We start from the raw sequence: 21,043 nt of genomic DNA on the forward strand, positions 1-21,043 counted from the left end.
CCAATATCTAGACGACCAGGATCACGGAGCATTACTTGTTGTTTACTTTTCTCTCGACTATTGTCCATTGGCTGATTGTAAAATGTGAGCCACCCTGGATCTTTCGACGCCAACGCCAATATCTCCACCATTACACCCTCTCTGCGATTCCTTGGTCCTCTAACTGTTTTGAATCTCCTTCAGCCGTGGCAAGTCCTGACTCTGCCTCCGCAATTTGCTGTGCCATGTCATCGAATCTATCCCAAGCCTTTTCGTTCTTTCTTGCTTCACCACCACCGCTGGATTTGATTTGATAGCCTCTGATCCTTGGCCCTGATCCTGTCTTGGCTGGCATGTCGGTTTCATAACGTCGAGTGAACAATTCAACGTCCTCTTCGAATGATCCATTGGCTATAGATTTTCGACATGCATCGAAGAAGCGATCCATGGTGGAGAGGTTATGGATTTGAAGAAGGGTCCATGCCAGCATCTCCTTGGCTTGTAGAAGGTGATGTATGTAAGCCTTGTGATGTCGAGTACAAGTAAAGCATTCACAGTGTGGAGACAGCGGCAAGAGGCTTGCTTCATTTTCAATGGACCAAAGATCAATACCCAGGGGTCGTGGCTCGTCGATGGCCAAGTCTGGCCCGGGGAACTCGAAAACGAGCGCAATGCCGTGATCTGAAGCGAACCCTATGAACGGTATACAAAGCAGGTCGACGCCGAGTGCCATGTCTTTGAGTAGAGAATGCGGTGAACCTGGTTCGGAAAGGGACATACGTGGAAGATCAAAGAGCGCTTGAGGAAGATCGACGGCAGTGGTTGAGGAGTAGATCGCAAGACCTGAAAGCATATGACGATACTCCTCGGCAAGATCCTGCAGATAGAGTGATTGTTGTACATTTGCAATGGGAGGTATAGCGGCGAAGATCGCTGGTTTACTCGAAGACTTCTCGTGTGCTGAAAGCTGTTCGCAGGCATCTCTCAGCCATGCATGTGTCCTGTCGGCACTCTTTTCTATCCTTTTGACACTGGCTGTTCCATGCATAACCACATCTGCCATCGTGATGGCGATATCTGGACGTAGAGTTCGAAGGGCGTCATGGTAATCATTGACATTTAACTGGCTGAATCCGACTGATGTGCAAATAGATATCGCTGACCCATTATTGTGGGCAGGACATGGTAGTGCTGGGACGCGTCTGGGGCCCAGGATGCTGAGCACATCATCCTGTGCCGCAACGTACTTGCGAAGTGGTGACTCGCCATCCTTTGCTGGTGTCTTGAAGATAGGCGCACCTGTAATCCGCTTTTCTATAACTAAAATGAAACTGTAAGCACAGGGTCAGCACAAGACGTGGCAGCGTGAAGGAATACCATACAGTCTTCAAGGGCCAGGTAGATGCTTGACACTGCTGTATGCTTTTGCAGGGTATCGTGAGAGATGTGAGGAACAACCCCCCGAGATGTGGTAGCTACATAGTGTGGCGTTTTGATGGCCTTTTGACCAACACGAGTCAAACGACCCACTCTGGGGCCCACGGTCGAGGACTTTGCGTATGCAACAAAAAAGCTAAGCATAGGATATTGCTGATGTGCCGCAGAAGCTTGCTCCATCGAGCGTCGACATAAGCTGTTGAGACTGGTATCAAACTGTTTATTATTTCGGTCTTAGTCGTTCGCCCAGTCTAGTTTGTTGGCTGGTGACAAAGCGCCTTCCGTCACAGGCTTGCTCTCACAGTTTGCTCTTGATAATACATGACCATCATGGCTTTTCATGAAGACGTGAAAGCTCGAGGAGTTCTCATAGTTGTGGAAGGACTTGATCGAGCGGGCAAGACGGTTCAATGTCAATTGCTGCTGGAGGCTCTACAGCAACGAGGACATCATGTCAAATATATCAAATTTCCAGGTAACACAACTATGAAGGTCTGCTTAGGTTGGGTGCTAAAGCATGCTTGCTCAGACAGGAACAGCCTTACTGGCAAAATAATTAATGGCTATTTACAGGGTCAAGCGCAGCAAGATGATCATTCTATTCATCTTCTATTCTCAGCAAACCGCTGGGAGGCGGCTCAAAGGATCAGGTCAGATCTCTCCAATGGCATCACCATCATCGTCGACCGTTACTCCTATTCTGGAGCTGTCTATTCCGCCGCCAAAGAAAACCCAGATCTGTCCCTAGAATGGGCCTGGCAACCCGAGGTTGGGCTTCCAAGACCAGACCTCTTACTGTTCCTCTCTATCTCGGCTGAGGAAACCGCAAAGCGAGGAGGGTATGGAGAAGAGCGATATGAGACCAACGCAATGCAGAGCAAAGTAAGGCATTTGTTCGACCGCCTTCTTAGTATGAACCATGGTCACGATATCCACCTGATAGACGCCAGGTTCCCGGTGGACCAAGTGGCAAAAGATATACTGAACTCTACTCTCGGTCATCTGTCCGAAAGAAAGCCGTTGGAGACCTTTGCAAAGCTTCGTTCGTGGCAGGAGTTGACAGAAGCCACCTCCCAGGAATCCGTGAACTCTAAGACCGGAAGCGCACAGCGCATCACATATTGAATAAGATGCCCACGAGCAATCCGGACTGGCGATAATTTGTTTGTAGATATGCCTCGAATTAACAATGCGATGCCTCTCCGGGATGACCCATCCCACAAGGAATTTTCCACAACGGGATCGAGGTGAATTGAGATCGAGATGATCAGCGCCTCGAATGTTCAATCACTGAGAAGATCAATCACGTCGGCGTCGCTGTCCTCAATCACCGTGGGTAGTTTTGTATTGGATCTGGCTTTCATGACCGCTCCTCTTGTCGAATTATGTGACCCGTCTGACTCTACGCTGGTAAGAGAGACAGTATCATCACTGTCCTCGTCAACCACGTCAGCTGCAGTCAGCACATCTTCATCAGGCTCATCCATATCGGACCCGTCAGACCTTTCATCCTGTAGAGCATCTGCTTGCGGTACACCAGAAGGCACCAGCCGATTCTTCGCTCTCAACATCTTACGCACTTCAATTTCACCTCGAACGCGTAGAGTCATTTCCTTCATCAATTCCACCCATGATAAATGCGTTTTGCAGCTCGGACAATCACCACTGCCCGGAAGCATGGCCGCAGTTCTTTCAGCCTTGAGAAACTGGTTCGACAGGCAACTCATGTGGTAGATACTCAGACAGTTAGCTTGGGAACAGACCGTGATCAAATCATGTTTCGGATCCAGGCTTTGGTTGCATAAACCACAAGCAAGGTCGTTGTCCTCTTCTAACAATAATTGGGCCTTTTCCAGGACTGGGCGCAACGAGGCATACGTCGGATCGACACCATCAACACCACCTCTGCCAATTGCATCCAGCCTCCGTCGCTTACGGCTGAGTCCAGCGTGGATCTGAGGGACAAGGTCATGGCCTTCCTTGGGCTTGTCGAGCCAGACCTTGATCCGTGGTGAAATCTGGGCATCGACCCTCTGGCACCAAGTCTGCCAAAACCGAAAGACATCCTCGGAAAAGAAACGGAGCTCGAGAGGCCATTTGGAAAAGTAAGGAACACGTAGTAGTAAATGCAGATTCGACAATTTATCAGTCAGGGAGGTCTTCGGCCTACCAGGCTTTCTTCTCAATCTCCCCGTCTTAGGCGAAGTCTTGGTACATGTTGTCGCAAAAGATATTCTCTCATGATGGGGAATATGTCTGGTGAGATGGGCATTCTGCCAAGCCCACTCGAACTGTAGAGCTGCGATATTGGAGGGAAAGCCAGCAACAATACAAGTCATTTCCCATGGTCTGAGACTAATCCGCGAGGTACGTACGGCGCCACCCTTGACTTGACCGTTATGTTGAGCCAGCCTTCGACAAGGATTTGGCGTGGATCCAACATAGAGACTGGCGTGTCTGACGGTAGAACGGAGAAGGTAACAGCAATAAAAAGCTGGGATCGGCTTTACGTCCATGGGCCGAGAGGCCAATATAGAGCGAGAAGTTGACGGTGTCGTTCAAGCCGCACAATGCAACGGCAAACACGCCCTGTCCTTCGAATGCCACAACAGAGTACCTGTCCCGTGTCGCGATGCGTGTTGGTACTTTTGGTCTCTGGCGAAGTCGGAATAGAACTGCTGGCCGAGGTGGTGAGGGGTTTGCGCCGCGCTGGCGATTGGCTGGCTCCAACTTTGATCGTCAGGCAGCTTGCTAGCCGCATCAGACTGAAATCTAATGCTTGCGGCTTGACTACCTCGACATTCGAGTTCTGAGGAAGGCAGTCTAAGTAGGACTTCAATGAAGGAAGCGTGTCGTAATTTACAGCAAATATGTACAGTCGAACAGCATATCGACTGAGGTCTCACAGCTGAGTAGCCACCTGAGGAGCGTGTGCGAAGTAGGGCGGGTAATTTAGAGCACTTTTGGCGATGGGAAAAGGCTGGAGCAGAGAAGGCGTCCTTGAGTACTGCGAGTTAGACAGTGGAACTCCGTAGGCCATTTAGTGCAAGTGGCATTGAGCTACTACCAATATCGCTGTTGCAAACCCTCCCCAGTCATGCAAAAAATAGTAGGGATACTCTTACTCCATAATAATCCCAGTCTTCCACAAGGCTCATGCGCCATCCTGACTTCTGAATCACTCTTCCGCCTTGCCTCCCATAACCTATCGATCTCTCTTTTTTCATGACAGTTACCTACCAACCACATGTAGTACGATCTTTTATTCCGGTGGCACTCCGATTCAGCTCAAGCCCCGGAGCAGCAAGTACTTGCTTTCCGTGACTGGCTCGAATTAGACATTCTCCACTGCTCAATCCATCTGGATCGATCAGACGCTCGCGTGCCTCTGTCGCTTCGATTTCCCTTCCCACGAGCCATGTTATGAGGAAGGAGCACAGCGGCATAATCTGAGCCTGCGATAGCATTGTATAACCAGCCGCGGCGCAGGCATCCCTTCTCACGATGGTGGTCCCTCCCTCCGTGGGCGGTAATCCTACCAGCAACCCACCACTCGCCAAAGCCGCTCCTCCCAACCGTGCAAATGGCACGCACCCATCAGCACAGCCTCCCACTATACCTTACAGCGCACGTCGCGCAGCACCCCTCGATATGAACACGGTAGAACGGCGGGGTACCCAAGCCGTCAAAGACCCAGCCAAACGCAATAGGCCTCATGGTCTGCAGGAAGCTCCAGTGTACAAACCCACTGAAGATGAATTTCGGGACCCAATGGAATATATGAGAAAGATTGCTCCGGAGGCAAGCAGATATGGCATTTGCAAAATAATACCACCTGAGAGCTGGAATCCAGATTTCGCCATTGATCTTGAGGTATTTGGGAGACCCTTCTGCCACACTCAGTCCATCCGCTCCACGTCCACAATTTCTACGACTTACCACTGACATGGATGCTAGCGATTCCATTTCCGTACTCGACGCCAAGAACTCAACTCAGTGGAAGGAGGTACGTCTACAATTCAAGTAATGAGCATGCAAAGTATCCTGTCTAAGTCTAGAAGGTACCCGAACGAATCTGAACTATCTTGATCAACTTGCCAAATTTCATAAGCAATATGGCACAAACCTCAATCGTTTCCCGAGTGTTGACAAGAGACCACTGGACCTGTACAAACTAAAAAAGGCTGTTGAAATACGAGGCGGCTTCGAAAAGGTGTGTAAAGATAAGAAATGGGCTGAAATTGGTCGCGACCTCGGGTATAGTGGCAAGATAATGTCGTCCCTATCAACATCGCTCAAGAACTCCTACCAGCGATGGCTTCATCCGTACGAAGAATACCTGCGCACAGTCAAGCCCGGTATCCAACAACAGCTTGACTTCGAGTATGGAGGTCAATTCTCTCCTTCTCCAGCCATGTCTCCCATGAAAAGGGTCCATTCTCAAAGTCAGCCAGATGTATTCAGCTCCGATTCACCTGCGGTCCAAGCATCTGCAGCATTGAACGCCTCCATAGGCAAAGCAGAACCCACCGTCCAGCCTGCGCCGCCCTCAGCCAAGTTGCCAATCGCGAAACCTGAAGCGCCAAGACCTGTCTCTTCCGGATTCATGGCTGTCAATTCCGGTGGCTTTTCAGCCGTCAACGCATCTCCCCCAGGGTTTGTCGCTGTCAATCATGCTCATTCATTACAGAGCAAAAACGAGAATGAAGTCTGTACGGGCCCGACCATCTCAAATGGTCATGCGAAGGCACCAGCAAATGGCAGTGCTCCAAGCGTCATGCCCAGCCAAGAACTTCCTGCCTCAAACAGCAATGGTGATCTTGGCTCAAATCCTCTAAAGCGTACAATGAGCCATGAGAGTATGAATTGCGAATCTGGTTCTGATGGGCTTAATGGCGATGGTGATGGACCAAATGGTCGAAGAAGCAAGAGGTTGAAAAAGGGTTCGTCTTTCCCCTATTTGAGTAACTAGCACAAGCTCTTTTCCATTTCGTATAACTGTGCTTGTATGTATACTAATCTTAGCCTATAGACAACGTACCGACCGTTGCAGGAAGCCACATGAGTCTAATGCGACCATCCACCCCTCGAATCCGCTCAAGGACAGGCGCGAGGAAATTGGGAGAGGTATGCCGCATATTATATTTGCAGGGGTGAAGACCAGACACTAACAGTTTTTGCAGAAATGTGAACAATGCAATAAAATCGAAGACAAAGAAAACATCATCGTCTGTGATGCCTGCGAACTCGGATATCACAAATATTGTCTGGATCCTCCGCTTGCAACTATTCCCGATTATGACTGGAACTGTGCTAGATGTCTCATAGGTACTGGCGAGTATGGCTTCGAAGAAGGTAGCATCTATTCATTGCGCCACTTCCAGGAGAAAGCCAACAATTTCAAAGAGCATTATTTTGCTCCTCGAATGCCCTTCGACCCTGTCCTCAATACAAGAAAGAAGGAGACCGAAGACGATGTCGAGCGGGAGTTCTGGAGATTGGTTGAGAGTCTCACAGAAACAATTGAGGTCGAGTATGGAGCTGATATTCATTCAACAACGCATGGTAGTGGGTTTCCTACAGTCGAAAAGAATCCTCTTGATCCTTACTCCAAGGATCCTTGGAACCTCAATGTTCTTCCCTTTCATGAGGATTCATTATTTCGGCACATCAAAACCGACATATCTGGCATGACAGTACCATGGCTTTATGTTGGAATGTGCTTCTCTACCTTCTGCTGGCACAACGAGGACCACTACACGTACTCAGCAAACTATCAGCATTTTGGCGCAACCAAGACGTGGTATGGAATACCAGGTGCTGATGCTCACATCTTTGAGGAGGCCATGCGACAAGCTGTTCCTGAGCTGTTTGAATCGCAACCAGACCTTCTGTTTCAACTAGTCACCCTTCTCCCGCCAGATCAGTTGCGAAAAGCTGGTGTGAATGTTTATGCTCTGGACCAGCGTGCAGGACAGTTTGTCGTCACTTTTCCACAGGCATACCATGCAGGATTTAATCACGGGTTCAATTTCAATGAAGCAGTCAACTTCGCGCCATGTGATTGGGAACCATTTGGAGAAGCTGGTGTGCAGCGACTTCAAGAGTTCCGCCGTCAGCCGTGCTTCTCCCACGATGAGCTTCTTCTCACGGCTGCAGGAATGGACACGTCTATCAAGACTGCCAAATGGCTGGCCCCAGCTCTGGAAAGAATGCGGACTCGAGAATTGGAACATCGGCATTCTTTCTGGACCAGACATCAAGAGCTTCATCCCCATCAATGCTCGTTCGAAGGTTCCCATGACCACGAAAGTGGAGATCCATGCGACCTAAACTTCCAAATCGAGGACGAAGAGCTTCAGGAAGAAGAGTATCAATGTCACTTCTGTAAAGCTTACACCTTTCTCTCACAGTTCTACTGTCATCACTCTGCGAAGATTAGCTGTTTGCTGCATACAGAGACAAGCGATTGTTGTGCAGAAACGCCTCAAGAGAAGCTCAAGGGCCCAAATCATACTTTGAAACTACGTTTTTCAGATGACAGACTTTCTGAAATTGTGCAGAGGGTGAGTGATAAAGCACGAGTCCCGGAGGCGTGGCAGGAAAAGCTGGACCGGTTGCTCGAAGATGGACCGAGACCGCCTCTAAAGTCGCTCCATTCTCTGCTTGCAGAAGGCAAGAAAATCCCAGCGGAGCTCCCGGGGCTCAAAGACCTAGCAGTTTTCGTCAAGCGTTGCGATCAGTGGGTAGAGGAAGCAGACCAGTACACCACACGCAAACAACAGAATCGACGGAAAAGCGAGAAGACGTGGAAAGCAAAGTCAAACAGGGGCACAAAGCCCGAGGAGAAGGAGTTGACTGTAGAAGGTCTTCGCAAGTTGTTGAAGACTGCTGAAGACCTCTCATTTGCGCACGAAAAAATCGAACAGCTAGAGGACAAATCCCGGGCGATAGACGATTGGCGAGCCGAGGCGAAGATAATGCTACGGAATATTCACGTCAACTCTGCTGCCGAAATTGAGGAGCTTCTTGAAACGGGTCGGAGCTTATTCGTAACGATGCAGGAAATTGATCTACTTGACAAGCAATTAGTGAAAAGCCGGTGGACCGAGGAGGCTCATGAAGCCAAGACTCACAAGGCCAAATATACGCTGGCGCAATGTGAAGATCTTGTCAGGAGAGGCATTGAAAATGATATTCGTCAGGACGGTGGGGATCTGGCACATTTTCAAGATCTTGTGAGCAAGGGGAAGCTGTGGGAAGCCAAGACAAAGCAAGTCATGGCTCAGGAAAATGTCAACTATGGTCAGCTGGAAGCTTTATGGGCCGAATCTCAAAAGCAGGATTTCCCTGTCAACCCCGATACCCTGGCCGAACTGGATGCGGTGCTCATCAAGAATCGTGCAGCAAAGGAGCAGATCCAGAAATTATACGACCGGACAAAGGCAGAGGATTTGAGGGATCGTCCTACCTATGACGAGGTCCGGAACGTCATGAAGTCGTTGGAAGACTGGACAAGCAAGCCGAGTGGCACTGTTGATCTCGAGCGGGAGGTCAAACGCCATGAAGATTGGATGCGAAAGGGGAAGAAGCTATTTGGAAAAGCCAATGCGCCACTACACATCCTGAAAGCCCACATGGAGACCGTGGAAACGAAGAACAACTATTGTTTCGACCTGAATGATACATTCCGTGCACCTGTTGAACCTCAATCTCGAGAAGCCAGTCCTGTGGATGGTTTGGGAAGACATGGTCTTGGACAGGATGAAAAGTCCGTCTTCTGCATCTGTCGTCAACCAGAAGGAGGCATGATGATCGAGTGCGAGGTGTGTCAAGACTGGTAGGTAGCGCCGCAATGGCTTTGGCAAACGCCTGCTTACGTTTCTAGGTATCATGGCAAATGCCTGAAGATCGCCCGAGGCAAAGTCAAAGGCAGTGAAACTTTCACTTGTCCTATCTGCGACTGGCGTGTCAAAATCCCTCGCGACGCTGCTCGACCGAAGCTCGAAGATCTCCAACAGTGGAGTGAGGAACTCGCCACGCTTCCATTCCAACCTGACGAAGAAGACATCCTCGAACGGATCATCGACAAAGCCCAAACCTTCCGCGACTTCTTGCAGCAGTTCATCAATGGCAACCAAATTTGTCGAACATCTGAAGAAATGCCAACTATCCTCTTCTACCTCCGCAAGATCGAAGGTGCAGAGGTCCTTCTTGCTTACGAAACCAACATCTTCAGGCAGGACGTCCATAAATGGCAACCAATAGCGCCCCAAGCACCTCCCATCCTTGAGCAGAGTCTTAGCACGCGAAAACCTCGACCAACCAAACAGCAGAAAATGATGAAGGAACTTGGTGTTCAGAAGGTCGAAGATCTTCCACCACATATGCGTAAGCAGTCAACAGTAAAAAGGAAAAATACCGAGCCACACGTCGGGAGACCGGCTCCACCACCTCTCCAGCCAGCACAGGTGCAATCCCAAGGATCTGGGCCAAATTCGGCATTGATGAGATCTGATACCCCTCTTGGAATGCCACGGCAAGGGTCAACGGGAAATGCACCCAACAGTTCTGGTTTTGACGGCGGCATGTCTTTTGGTCATGGTTTCGGCACCAGTGCATCATCAAGTTATCAAAGTCCACATCACACAGCCAGTCCCGCAATGTTCAGTCCGACAACTAGCCTTCCCTCGAACAGTGGGATGAGAGAGTCTATCCTCGGGTCCGGCTTCCCTGGCGGTACAATCGCATCTGGACCTGGTGCTGACAGCAGTCCTGCCCTTTTCTCGCCTGGATACGGCATTGGTGGGGATGACGATATCCGGACTGGAATCATGGGCGCCACTTCGAATGGGGCCACAGCTCATCACAATGGCAGCAACACGCCGGGAACAGATGTAAATGGCACTGCTGAAGGTACGGGGATGGGATCAAGTCCACACACAACAAATGTGGAGGAGATGTTCATGGAGATGACGAATGAAGATCCAGATGGCCATGTCAGTGAGGCTGGGGACCTTCCGGATGAGGTAGCGACTGATGCTGGTATGCTTGGCGACGATGACGCGGATGGTGCGGTATCGGCTTTTCCACCCACGACGCTGGGACACCACACGAGTCAGGCGAGTGAGGCTTTGGAGATGATTGGTGGTATGGTGGAGGGAGAAGGAGGAACGAATGGTGCAAGTGTCGACGGGGACGACGATGCTGATGATCACGATCAGGAGACATTTGATGAGTTCGTCATCGATGAAGAAGCGTGATGGAGTTGAATGGCGCTCCGGGCGCACAGATTCCAGAGCCGATTATCAAATTAAGGTTTGCATCTCTCGGAAAAAGCGAAGAATGCGGGTTTCGATGATTTTCTAAAGAGCTGAGCAGAGGAAAAAAGGCGCAAAGGAAATAGATGGGATGGCATCGTATGGCATGTACGAAGACAGACAGACGGATCGACGATGTGGGCCCACCCAATCCAACCATATGTATCATCATATCATATCATAGCAGAACAGATCAGAGCAGATCATTCCAGGGTTACTCATTGTCTATGTGGACGAAATGGAAAATACTTAGCTGAGCTTTTAAACAGATCCCAAGTCCCCCCACTGTGAGACTGCGTGAGTGGTGAGCTTGCTTTCGAAACCCACAACTACATATCCGCCAGCATATCCGCCTGAGTATGCGACCTTTTGTGCGTTCAAGCGGTCTGCTGACTGAGGATTCAAAATGTGAATTGGGAGAGTTGATGGATGGGTCTGACTGTCCACCTTCTGCTTCAGTATAGGGTTTTCTTCTAGCGCTGAACGGGGGAGACAAATACCAATCAACAATGGGAGCGGACATGGGAGGAATCACGATGAATGGGCACAAGAAGGATCGGATGGAGCTTGGACTTTGTCACAAGTACAGTTATGAGGAGTCGCTAAACTCTACTTTTACTACCTAATTCCACGTTGGGCAGTCTGCTACTTTTTTTTTCTTGTTCTGGACACGCTGTTTGGAATGCCTAGCTGCTTTTTGTGGTACTCGATCATTAAAAGGTCGGATGGAACCTCCACTGATACAATCCATCCCCATCACCTGCCATATGACCTGACATTTTACAGCAGTGTGTCGCCCAAAGCGCATCTGACCAGACTGCAGCCAGCCCTGATCGTCTCGCTTGCACCCTTCTCTTCCAGGGAAGGATTGACTTCCACCAGATCCATTGCAATCAACTGTCCCGTTTCATGTACACACTCTGCGATATAATCTCCCTCTCTTAGGGTCAGCCCACCCCTAACCGGCGTGCCCGTGCTGGGCGCCCACTGCGGGTCTAGAGCGTCGACATCAAAGGAGAGATGGATCGGGGTATCTGATCCGATATGCGCCAATGCCATCTCCATGACGCGGCCGATGCCATGGCGATCTATATCGTGCATTGAGAAAGCGCGGATCCCGTTCTCGCGGAGGATTTGTTTCTCGCCGCGGTCGACATCGCGAAGACCGATGTAGACGAGCTTGTTGACGCTGATGAGTTGGTCGGTGTGCAGCCAGCCGAAAATGTCTTTTCGGTCCGTTTTGGCGAGCCCGGTGAGGAAGGCAACGGGCATGCCGTGTATGTTGCCAGAGTCTGAGGTCTCGGGAGTGTTGATGTCGGCATGGGCATCTACCCATATAACTGCGATATCTTTTCCAGCCAACCTCTCGCGAATGGCTTTTGCCATGCCGGAGATTGTGCCGATGGCGATGCTGTGGTCTCCACCCAGGGTGAGAACGAAACGGCCTTCTTTTGCTTGGGCGTAGACTCTCGAACTGAGTGTTTCGGTGACCGCGGAGACGGAGAGAGGATTCTTCATGCCACGGTAATCGGGATCGGGGACACCTTTGGGGATGTAGTCGTTGTAGGAGTGGACATCAGAATCTCCATGCAGGTCGTAGCCAAGGTCATGGCGCAGTTGTTCGAGAAGGCCGGCTGAGATGAGGGCATTGGGTGCAGCGTCAACGCCAGGCTTGCATTGGCCACCGGAGAAGTCGACGGCGACAACACCGAGTTCGGAAGGATGAGTGAGGAATTTTTGACGGATTGTTGAAGGAGATGTCATGCTTGTGGCTGTTGAAAGGGCAGGGGAGTCAGGGGAGAGGTACGGCATGAAACGGCCGAACTGAGTATGGCTTCAGCAGGCCGAATGGGAGATGACTCTGGGAGTGGAGAGGGAGAAAAGACTACTTATGGTCTGCAGCTAAGGAATGTAAGTGTGAGAATGGGGACGGGGACGGGGACGGGGACTGAAGTGTAACGGAGGGATGGAAGTGTAGGAAATAGTGGTTAGATATGGTATGGAATAGTAGGGAACACATGCGAGATTGACTCCGTAATGTCCTCTCGGGGGATCACTCTCTCATAATCACCATGACGCCGCAGCAAGCAGAGCTCAACGAGGCATTCCACACGTGGGGGTGTCTGCCATGAGCTGAATTAAAAAAACCAAATTGGATCCTCCGCCAGGAACTGCACTTAAGGGTCAACGCTAGAGCCCTAAGTGCTAAGCTCTTTTGGTCTTATCAATCGATTCCCTTAAGTACAGGTCGAAGAGAACAACAACCGGCAAGAGACGTGGGGTGTGCAACCCCGACTGATCACGCGGAGAAAGGCTTGGGGCAAGGTTTCGAGGTTACATCATGAGTGTCGGCCGTTTTCATGCTCTACACTCTATACTCTGTACTGGAAACTGGGCATCATGCCGCCGGTTCCTCCAAAATGATGCGGTGGAGAACAGATTCCGCCTCCTTGGCATCCACCCTGCCCTCCTCTCCTGCTCGCATCATCTGGCCTACCAGAAACATCAATTTGCCGGTCTGGCCCTTCTCTCGGATTTGTTTGACCTTGTCATTATGCTGCTCCATGACCTTGGAGGCCAAGTCAGCGTATTCTTCGCCTGAGAGCGGCCTGTATACCAAGCCTTCCTCTCGGATGATAGCACCAACTTCTCGTCCATCGCCATCAAAGATGAGTTTGAGGACTTGCTTAGCACTATTTCCTGTGATTTTCTTACTCATGAGGTTGGCTAGTATGGATGCAAGTTTGGCTGATGGAACTTGGGTCTCCTTCCAAGACCTGTCCGCCCTCGTAAGAAGGGACCCAAGTTCATGCATAACCCAATTAGCTGCAAGCTGGCCAGTCGATCCGCGATCAACCTCGGCCTCGAGATCCCTGCATATAGTATTCAACTTTTCCACCACCGCAGTGTAGTATTCAAGTCTTTCCCCATCGTCGAGCTGTAGAAGTATCTTCGCATCCGTCATAGATAATCCGTATCTTTTGTCCTCCGTTAACATGGTGAGAAGTTGATTCGGCAGCTTCGGTAGCGTTTGCGCAAGATATTCGATCACATCTGCTCCAATGGTGATTGGAGCAATATCTGGATCCGGCATGTAGCGATAGTCAACCTCTCCCTCCTTACCTCTGAGTCGGCGGGTGACAGTTGGAGCTGTCAATGACCATCCTCGAGTCTCTCCATCCACGGCTCCACCAGCTTCGAGCACGCTGATCTGACGATCTCGTTCGGCTTTGATCGCTTCTTCAACCCCCTTCAATGTGCTCAAATTCTTAATCTCTGTTCGTTGTCCGAGTCCCGTGATACCACTGTATTCGCTGTTTCCTAACGGTCCATCACGGCGTCGTACAGAAACATTGACGTCCGCTCTCAGACCTCCCATCTCCATTCCAGTCGTGACTGCATCAACTGCCAGCAGAATTGCCTGTATCTTTCTCACGTATGCTGCCGCTGTCTCAGGGGAGTGTATTTGTGGGAGGGAAATAACTTCGATCAAAGGCTGGCCGGCCCTGTTGAAATCGACCAGATTGGTTTCTGGGTCCGGTTCTTGCGATTTAGCGGTATCCTGTTCCATTTGGACTTGCTTGATACCGATTGTCACTGACTTCCCGTCCATTCGGCCAATCCCATCATCCTCTGTCAAGGTGATACAGCCATTCTTTGCAAAAGGTTCATAGTATTGGGTGAGCTGATAACCAGCAGGCTGGTCATGGTAGAAGTAATGCTTTCGATCGAAGCGACTGATGTGCTGTATTTGGCATCCTAGAGCAATGGCAGCCCGGAGAGCAGGAATCAAGGTCGCATTCTGGAACTTGGGTAAGGACCCGGGTATCGCAACATCGAAGAAGGCAACGTGAGTATTCGGTTCGTCATTGATAGACGTGGCTGCATCTGCTGAATGTCAGCTCGAGACGGCTAAATTGCACTGTGTACTCACGCGAAAAGAGCTTGCAAGCAGTATTCAATTGTGCATGGATCTCAATGCCGACTGTCAATTCCCAGTCCTTGAGCATCTGCTGCATCGATGGCGGAGACGGAGATGTGCTAGTCGACCCAGCGGCTCGTTTTGCTTTTGCTTCATCTTTGAGTTGTTTCCTCAAAGCAACAGCACCTACAACCTGAGTGGGATAAGATGTTCTTTGAGTCGAGCGAAAAACCCTCCGGATAGTTGGTCGAATAGCAAAATCAGGACAAGGTCGTCGAAAAGCTATACAGCCTATGTCGAATCCGTTGGGAATCTGAAAAATATTGCAAGCTCGAGCACATCGTAGCTTCCATGGCGGCATCAGCAGCCTGTGTGCTATGATACTTGTCCGAATGGGTTGTGGTGGGCTGGAAGGATAGCTCTAGTTAGCGCCTAATTATACAATCCATTGCGAACGTTTCTTCTTCAGGAACAACTACGCTGTGATCTTCTTATTGAGCGTCTTATACTGGTAACCTATGACTGAAGCTTGCTTCCTGCGTGCTTCGCATTTACTTCTGGTCGTTAATGGGGGAGACAACCAGAGAGATACAGTTCATGCATTCTTCTCTAGAGAAATGTGACGTCTCTCTGAACCTGTAAATTTGGGATCCTAAGCCATCCCATTACACCATTTGCCTATCTCAGGTGATAGGTAATATGAAAGATAAATTACGAATTTGAATCCAGAAGCTCCAGTGAAGCGAGCTGAAAGGCAATGATCAAGGCATATGTATAAGGAGCAGGTGATAGGTTTCGGATTGCTTGAGCAGGGGATGCATTAATATTGTTAACAAGTGCTCGTAGTGGCTGGTTCTTGTTGCTCCGCCGCAGTACTCCTAACTTTATGTGATTCACTACTATAAAGCTTGATTCATGGACATCCATTCAGACGAGTTGAGACCCTACCTAGTACACTTGACGGATCTAGGCCTTAACTGTTCTGTACAGAGGGCGTTTGAAAGCAAAGATACTAACTAGCGTTCAACTAACAATATTCCATAACCACCCACCCTCCTCGGTAGTAGCTGTTCAACAAAGAGTCTCTTCAAAAAAGTATTTTGCTTTTAGTCTCTGAAAGCAGGAATGCGGACTCTTATAATCCATACAATATTTCGACTTTTAAAAATACAGACCTAAATGGCTATCGAGTCAGCCAAGCCACACTAGCTCTAATCAAGTAGTCACTGTATCACGTGATAAAACCTGATGAAAGAACAACATTTACTAGTACTATGAAGTTGACGCTTAAGAGATCTGTCCAATTTGGCTCTACGTAGTACGTAGTGGCTAGTAGAGAACCATGATGGAAATCTATCCGGGTTCAGGTAATATTCAGTTGAAATTTATTAAAACTCCTGCTCTGAACGGGCAAAATCTTTATCACTAAGGGAAAAATAGGTGTTAGACAAGGCCTGGCCTCAGTGCGCCTCTCAGCAGATACAGGATTAAGGTTGGACGAATAACAACTTGCCCTTCTACCCCAGCGTTACTGGCACCGCCCACCTCGGCTTCAGCGCTTTGCGGACAAAATCTGCTTGCGTATGGAGCTGACCAACCTCGTGATGAGCACGGTCTTCCAGGTATATGATACCAATAATATGTCGGAGTGGTCAACAGTTCACTACAAATGTCCAATCCTGCAAATCGATATCTGAGTGGCTGCTCTGGTCGGCGGGTTGTTCGAAGCTGATTTAAATATCACATTTACCAAATCGACCAGCAACAAAATGGCCGTCGTCTTTGACACCCTTTCGAATGAGCTGTTACTTGGGATCGTCGTCAGGATTTCTTTCGGCAAAGGAGATTTCAGAACTCTCTCTCTGGTAAATCGGCGTCTGCGGGATTTTATCAAGACTCATCGAAACACCATCATCCAACGAGTAGCATCAATTCAATTCCCTGTGGCAGCTAGAGCCGCTTCATTGCATCCGCTTGCATGCGTCCCCACCCTCGAATGGCTAGAGCATCTCTCAGATGATACTAGGGACGTCAACGACTTTATGGAAAAATTTCGAGGCTTTTTGGACTCTAGCATGGTCGAGAAGCAGTCCTCACCGACGCTATTCATTAGCGTACGATGGTTGGAAACTGGTCTGCACCTCTTTCGCGGGCTTAGGGTGGAGTATTGGAGATCACTCCTGGGAACTGGTCGCACTAATTATGAAGGTCTGATCGAACTTAGCCTCAGCGCTCTTTCTCCCGTCGATAGCCTCGCCATGCGCCATGTGTCCAAAACTATTCTAAGCATCATCAACTTCATTCTCGAAGGCAAAATAATGATTTCCTATTTCCCCGTGTACCTAGCCCAGTCCAGCAGTCGCAAAGAATTAACGAAACGAGCGCTGATCGGAGCCGTCGAGCAGGAATTAAGTGGCAGCCAGAGCAACTTCCTACAACCTTAAGGAGATCCTTGCTTACTACGTATGTCCGCCGAGACGCCGAGACAACCCTTGGCGACGAAGACGACAGAGCCCACTATCATACGTCGCTGCGAAGACTTGGCTTTCTAACGAGACAAGCATACCAAGATTTTCAAGGAATGCTCAGCACCTCCCTCAGTTACTACCCTACAAATCCGCTCAACGAGAGCAACATCTAACGTGGAAGATTAGCGAGATATATCGTGACTGGAATGCTATCAGCGCCAGTGAACGCGAATCCATCATGCAGGAATTCGGTATCAAGGGTAGTGATGAAGAACGCGCGCTGCGAATGGTGGAGGAGAATCTTCTGATCGATAGGAACGTAGATGGCTTGACGAGCTACGATAGTTGGGTATTGGATCGCTGCTTGACTTCCTCTACGCCGTGAGACTCAAGAATATGAAGTGATGCCTTTCGTATACCACAGCTGAACAAAGATATTGACCAACAGAGTATCTGGCAAGGACTGCGGCTTGATGGGTGTTTGGATTCATCGATAGTATCCCAACCGAAATGAATGACGGAGCCATCTCCAGGCCATCGGACCCCATCTTGCTGCGCCTGACTGTACGTTTGAGGCACTCCTCGATACATGATACGGTGGATCCATTTTGGACCCTCCAGCCTGGATATTCGCTACCCCATACCCAAAACCGCTGAACAGCAATCAAGTGGTTGCGATAATACCCGCTCCTTTCATAGGACCCAAAGACTCACCCGTTCATATCGCTGGGTTAAATCTACACATGTTTATCTTCTCTCCTCTCCTCAGTTCAGCGCCGTACGCATGGTAGAAATCTTCTCGCCTCTCCTGCCAAGCTAGACCGACAGGTTGGAAGAGGACGTTTATGGGGTTAGTGTGAGACAGGCGACTTCGCAAGGATAGAGCTAGCGGGTATCCGCCTGGATAGAAATACGAGCAGGATGAAGGACAAGATGCGAATGAAAGAATGTTGGATGTGCGCTCTCTCTCTCTCTCTCTCTCACCCATCACGTGGCCTTATTGCTGGATATGCTTCCTTTAAGCTGTAAGAGCTTGAAATTTTGTGAGCGCGAGAAGGGCAAAGCATGAAGGCAGAGGGTGCATCAACCCGATCGGTTGTTCCATACTATTATTCTGCTGTCTTCCCAACCCAGGAACTCCCGAAACTGCGAAGGACAAGCATGGAGGGGAATAAGGCAGTTCTGGACTGCCAGCTGAATGAGTCTGTATTGAAGGGACAAAAAGGACGAATATCACAGAGAAAGAATAGGGGAATAGAAACACTATCAGCGTGATTACCCTTCCCTGAACCTGGCGCTTCCTCTCAGACCAAAGGAACGTGGAGATTGGAGAATCGTAAAGAAGACAGGGCTTCCAAGAGTGATGTATGGCAAAGAAGCTGAAGCCATTCAGCTAGGAAACCGACCTGTTGGGTGGAACGGTGCAATTCTGCGGCAGCCTATGCCTGTTGATATGCTACAGTCATGGGGCCATCTCTTGCGTTGAATACGGTCATGGTGGATAGAGAGGGTTTAGGTGACTCTCGTGACTAGTCAAATCCTGGCAGTCGATGGCTAGGAGAAGTAGGAGTGGATGGCTGGACTCTTGCGTGCCATGGGTCTCGTAGGGGGCCGAGAACGAAGGAGAATGGCCAAACGATGCCTTGACGAGACCGATGGAGGTCTATTCACACTTGTCTTTGTCCAAAAAAGAGATGGTATTATATCAGCCCTGAAAAGCAGGAAATAAGTTCCTGCAGCTTCGCTTGACAGAATTCAAGCTGTGGCAAAGATTGAAATAGTAATGAATGTGGACGGTAAAGAGTTGGTTCTAGTAAGGACCAGGATTCGTACTATCCAGCATCGTTTCAAGCCGCGATGGCCACTTCAGTTGCTGGGGGCCTGAAGTGCTACCAAGTCTGCCAGATACACGAAAGACTCAACTGTGCCTTCTAAGCCTCCTCCGCCAGACTCTCTAGCCTCGGTCGGACATGCCACTTGCCAGTATCCCAATTTAGCTCCCACTTCCCGATCGCGGAAGAAAAACAAAACGCCTTTGCAAATGTGCAGCAGGGGGGTATCAATATGCCGACCAAAATCAAGCAATCGTCAGAGTATGCATGTCCAAAACGACTCATCAAGCAGGCTGTTCAAATAATCAACGCACCAAGGATCAGTGCCCCAAAGTACACCAGAAGAAAACGCCTTAACTCCGTGCCAACCATCAAAGATCCTGCGAGCTGAGATTTCGCGAGGAATGCCGCAGAAGGAGCCAGTAATAATATGACAGTGACGCGAGAATTGAAAGCAGGGATGATACGGAAGAGGAGGATCGGAAGAGCGGTGGCGGAAGTGATGGCTATCATGATGGCAGCCAGTCGGGGTGTGGAGAATTTGAGGTTCAGCTCTTTTTTCTGCTGGACCAGGCTGAGCAGATCATTTTTCTTGTCCAAGTACGTGGCCTCGGCATCTACGACCGGTTTATTCTCTGTCATCCACTTGTGGTATGTCTCGATGTCTTCCGTCGTTGCTGGAGAAGTCGAAGAGGCTACTCGCTGGAAGGAGAAGATGGCTTGGTCTAGTTTGTAGGGTCAGCACTATAATCCAACGTATACCGTGTGGTTTGAACACTCACTGTATTGCTCAACTTTAAGGTATATTCTGCCCAGCAGGTCTAGCCTCCTAGCATGTAATTCGCTTCCTCCCCATCGCCAGTCTAATCTTCGAGAAGCTGGGACTCTGTGACCGTGTCGGGCTGTGCGCTCATGTGCGTCCGCCCGATCCATATATTCGAGGTCCTCCTCCATCTCAGCAATTTCGTCTTGAAGTTGTAGGAGAATACGATGGTTCAACCTTCCAAACCGTCGGTAGATCGGCGGCACGCAGTCTCCGCATGGGTCTTGTGTGAAAGAAAGACGAGATGCAAGTAGATCGTAACCCGATGGCTTGTCCGCTTCTGCATTCTCTGAGCCCACGTCAGAATCCACTGCTGCGGGAACACAATCTCCATCTGGCGAACGGTCTGCTCTGTAGTACCACTCCGGATGATCCTCGTCCACTTCTTGTGGAATTGGTTGGAACTCCGGACGGTATGAGCGCACGGCAAAGCTGGCACGATGATGCGATTCTCCAGGTTCTTCTTGAAGAGCCCCTAGCCTTCTTCTCCCAGAAAACGTGTCTGTCTTGGAAGGATCGTGATCGGAGCCGCCATCGTTAATTGAAATGCCCGAGTCTGAATGAAAACTCTGTGGGCCACTGTCCAGATCGGAGTCATCATGCACGGTATTTGGGATCTCCTCTTGGTGCGTGGTACGCGCATTCTTGGTACGCTTCTGCACTAGTGATGCACGAGATTGATCTTTGTCCAGAAAGGCAAAGACGTCTATGGCCCCTTTACTCTTCCTTGGCGTAGTCTTGCCCTTGGTAGATGTGGCCTCAACGACCGTACTTTGACGTTTGCCCTTTGGCTTGGCATCGCCCTTTGAGTTTCGAACTCGCGGACGTGTTATTGACTCCTGTGTAACCGTGGATCCACTTCCACTTGATCCACTCGAAGATGCTGTGATTCCTGAGAGAAGAGAGATCCGCGAACTCATGGCAGTCCTCCTGACTGCAACGCGTCTATTCTTCCTTTCCTGCACTGTATGCGCTCGAGAACTTAGCATGATGCCAGATGGTCCTTGATCAAATAGTTGCTATCCACGGCGGTTGGTGCCTCCTCTCCCCCTTTCCCCAAGCACACTGGAGATGGATTTCACTGCCAAGATTTCGGATGACGTCGGTTCACCACTGGCAGCAGCCAATGTGGCCGGTGGGTCTGACCAGCAGCAGCTGAGAAAGAATGATGAACAGGAGAGGACAGAACCAGCATGCCAGTGCTCAACTGAAACTTGGAACAAAAAGATGTGAAACGTTCCGAAGGAGGGGCAATCGGAAGT

The 21,043-nt window shown here is 49.8% G+C and overlaps 8 protein-coding genes across 8 annotated transcripts; 3 read left to right on the forward strand and 5 right to left on the reverse strand.

The window, feature by feature from the left end:
- Positions 1-130: 130 nt before the first annotated feature.
- On the reverse strand, positions 131-1,560 carry EPUS_07032 (uncharacterized protein; the record flags this gene model as incomplete). Its single annotated transcript, XM_007806365.1, has 2 exons — positions 131-1,299; positions 1,362-1,560. 2 exons carry the CDS (start codon positions 1,558-1,560, stop codon positions 131-133), a joined length of 1,368 nt encoding a protein of 455 aa, XP_007804556.1.
- A 186-nt stretch (positions 1,561-1,746) lies between these two features.
- On the forward strand, positions 1,747-2,541 carry EPUS_07033 (uncharacterized protein; the record flags this gene model as incomplete). The annotated part of the gene is made up of 1 exon (XM_007806366.1): positions 1,747-2,541. The coding sequence occupies one exon, from the start codon at positions 1,747-1,749 to the stop codon at positions 2,539-2,541; it is 795 nt and encodes a 264-aa protein (XP_007804557.1).
- A 158-nt stretch (positions 2,542-2,699) lies between these two features.
- EPUS_07034 (uncharacterized protein) lies at positions 2,700-3,755 on the reverse strand (the record flags this gene model as incomplete). The annotated part of the gene is made up of 1 exon (XM_007806367.1): positions 2,700-3,755. One exon carries the CDS (start codon positions 3,753-3,755, stop codon positions 2,700-2,702), a length of 1,056 nt encoding a protein of 351 aa, XP_007804558.1.
- A 1,165-nt stretch (positions 3,756-4,920) lies between these two features.
- EPUS_07035 (uncharacterized protein) lies at positions 4,921-10,679 on the forward strand (the record flags this gene model as incomplete). Its single annotated transcript, XM_007806368.1, has 6 exons — positions 4,921-5,289; positions 5,374-5,422; positions 5,478-6,359; positions 6,449-6,543; positions 6,600-9,256; positions 9,305-10,679. The coding sequence occupies 6 exons, from the start codon at positions 4,921-4,923 to the stop codon at positions 10,677-10,679; spliced, it is 5,427 nt and encodes a 1,808-aa protein (XP_007804559.1).
- An 837-nt stretch (positions 10,680-11,516) lies between these two features.
- Positions 11,517-12,500, reverse strand: EPUS_07036 (Arginase; the record flags this gene model as incomplete). The annotated part of the gene is made up of 1 exon (XM_007806369.1): positions 11,517-12,500. One exon carries the CDS (start codon positions 12,498-12,500, stop codon positions 11,517-11,519), a length of 984 nt encoding a protein of 327 aa, XP_007804560.1.
- Positions 12,501-13,134: 634 nt separating this feature from the next.
- On the reverse strand, positions 13,135-14,755 carry EPUS_07037 (Glutamyl-tRNA amidotransferase subunit B; the record flags this gene model as incomplete). Its single annotated transcript, XM_007806370.1, has 2 exons — positions 13,135-14,624; positions 14,671-14,755. The coding sequence occupies 2 exons, from the start codon at positions 14,753-14,755 to the stop codon at positions 13,135-13,137; spliced, it is 1,575 nt and encodes a 524-aa protein (XP_007804561.1).
- Positions 14,756-16,427: 1,672 nt separating this feature from the next.
- On the forward strand, positions 16,428-17,102 carry EPUS_07038 (uncharacterized protein; the record flags this gene model as incomplete). Its single annotated transcript, XM_007806371.1, has 1 exon — positions 16,428-17,102. One exon carries the CDS (start codon positions 16,428-16,430, stop codon positions 17,100-17,102), a length of 675 nt encoding a protein of 224 aa, XP_007804562.1.
- A 2,153-nt stretch (positions 17,103-19,255) lies between these two features.
- EPUS_07039 (uncharacterized protein) lies at positions 19,256-20,770 on the reverse strand (the record flags this gene model as incomplete). Its single annotated transcript, XM_007806372.1, has 2 exons — positions 19,256-19,683; positions 19,741-20,770. 2 exons carry the CDS (start codon positions 20,768-20,770, stop codon positions 19,256-19,258), a joined length of 1,458 nt encoding a protein of 485 aa, XP_007804563.1.
- Between the last annotated feature and the right edge of the window lie 273 nt (positions 20,771-21,043).

Source organism: Endocarpon pusillum (genome assembly GCF_000464535.1).
Source record: "Endocarpon pusillum Z07020 unplaced genomic scaffold scaffold5436, whole genome shotgun sequence".
NCBI lineage: Eukaryota > Fungi > Ascomycota > Eurotiomycetes > Verrucariales > Verrucariaceae > Endocarpon > Endocarpon pusillum.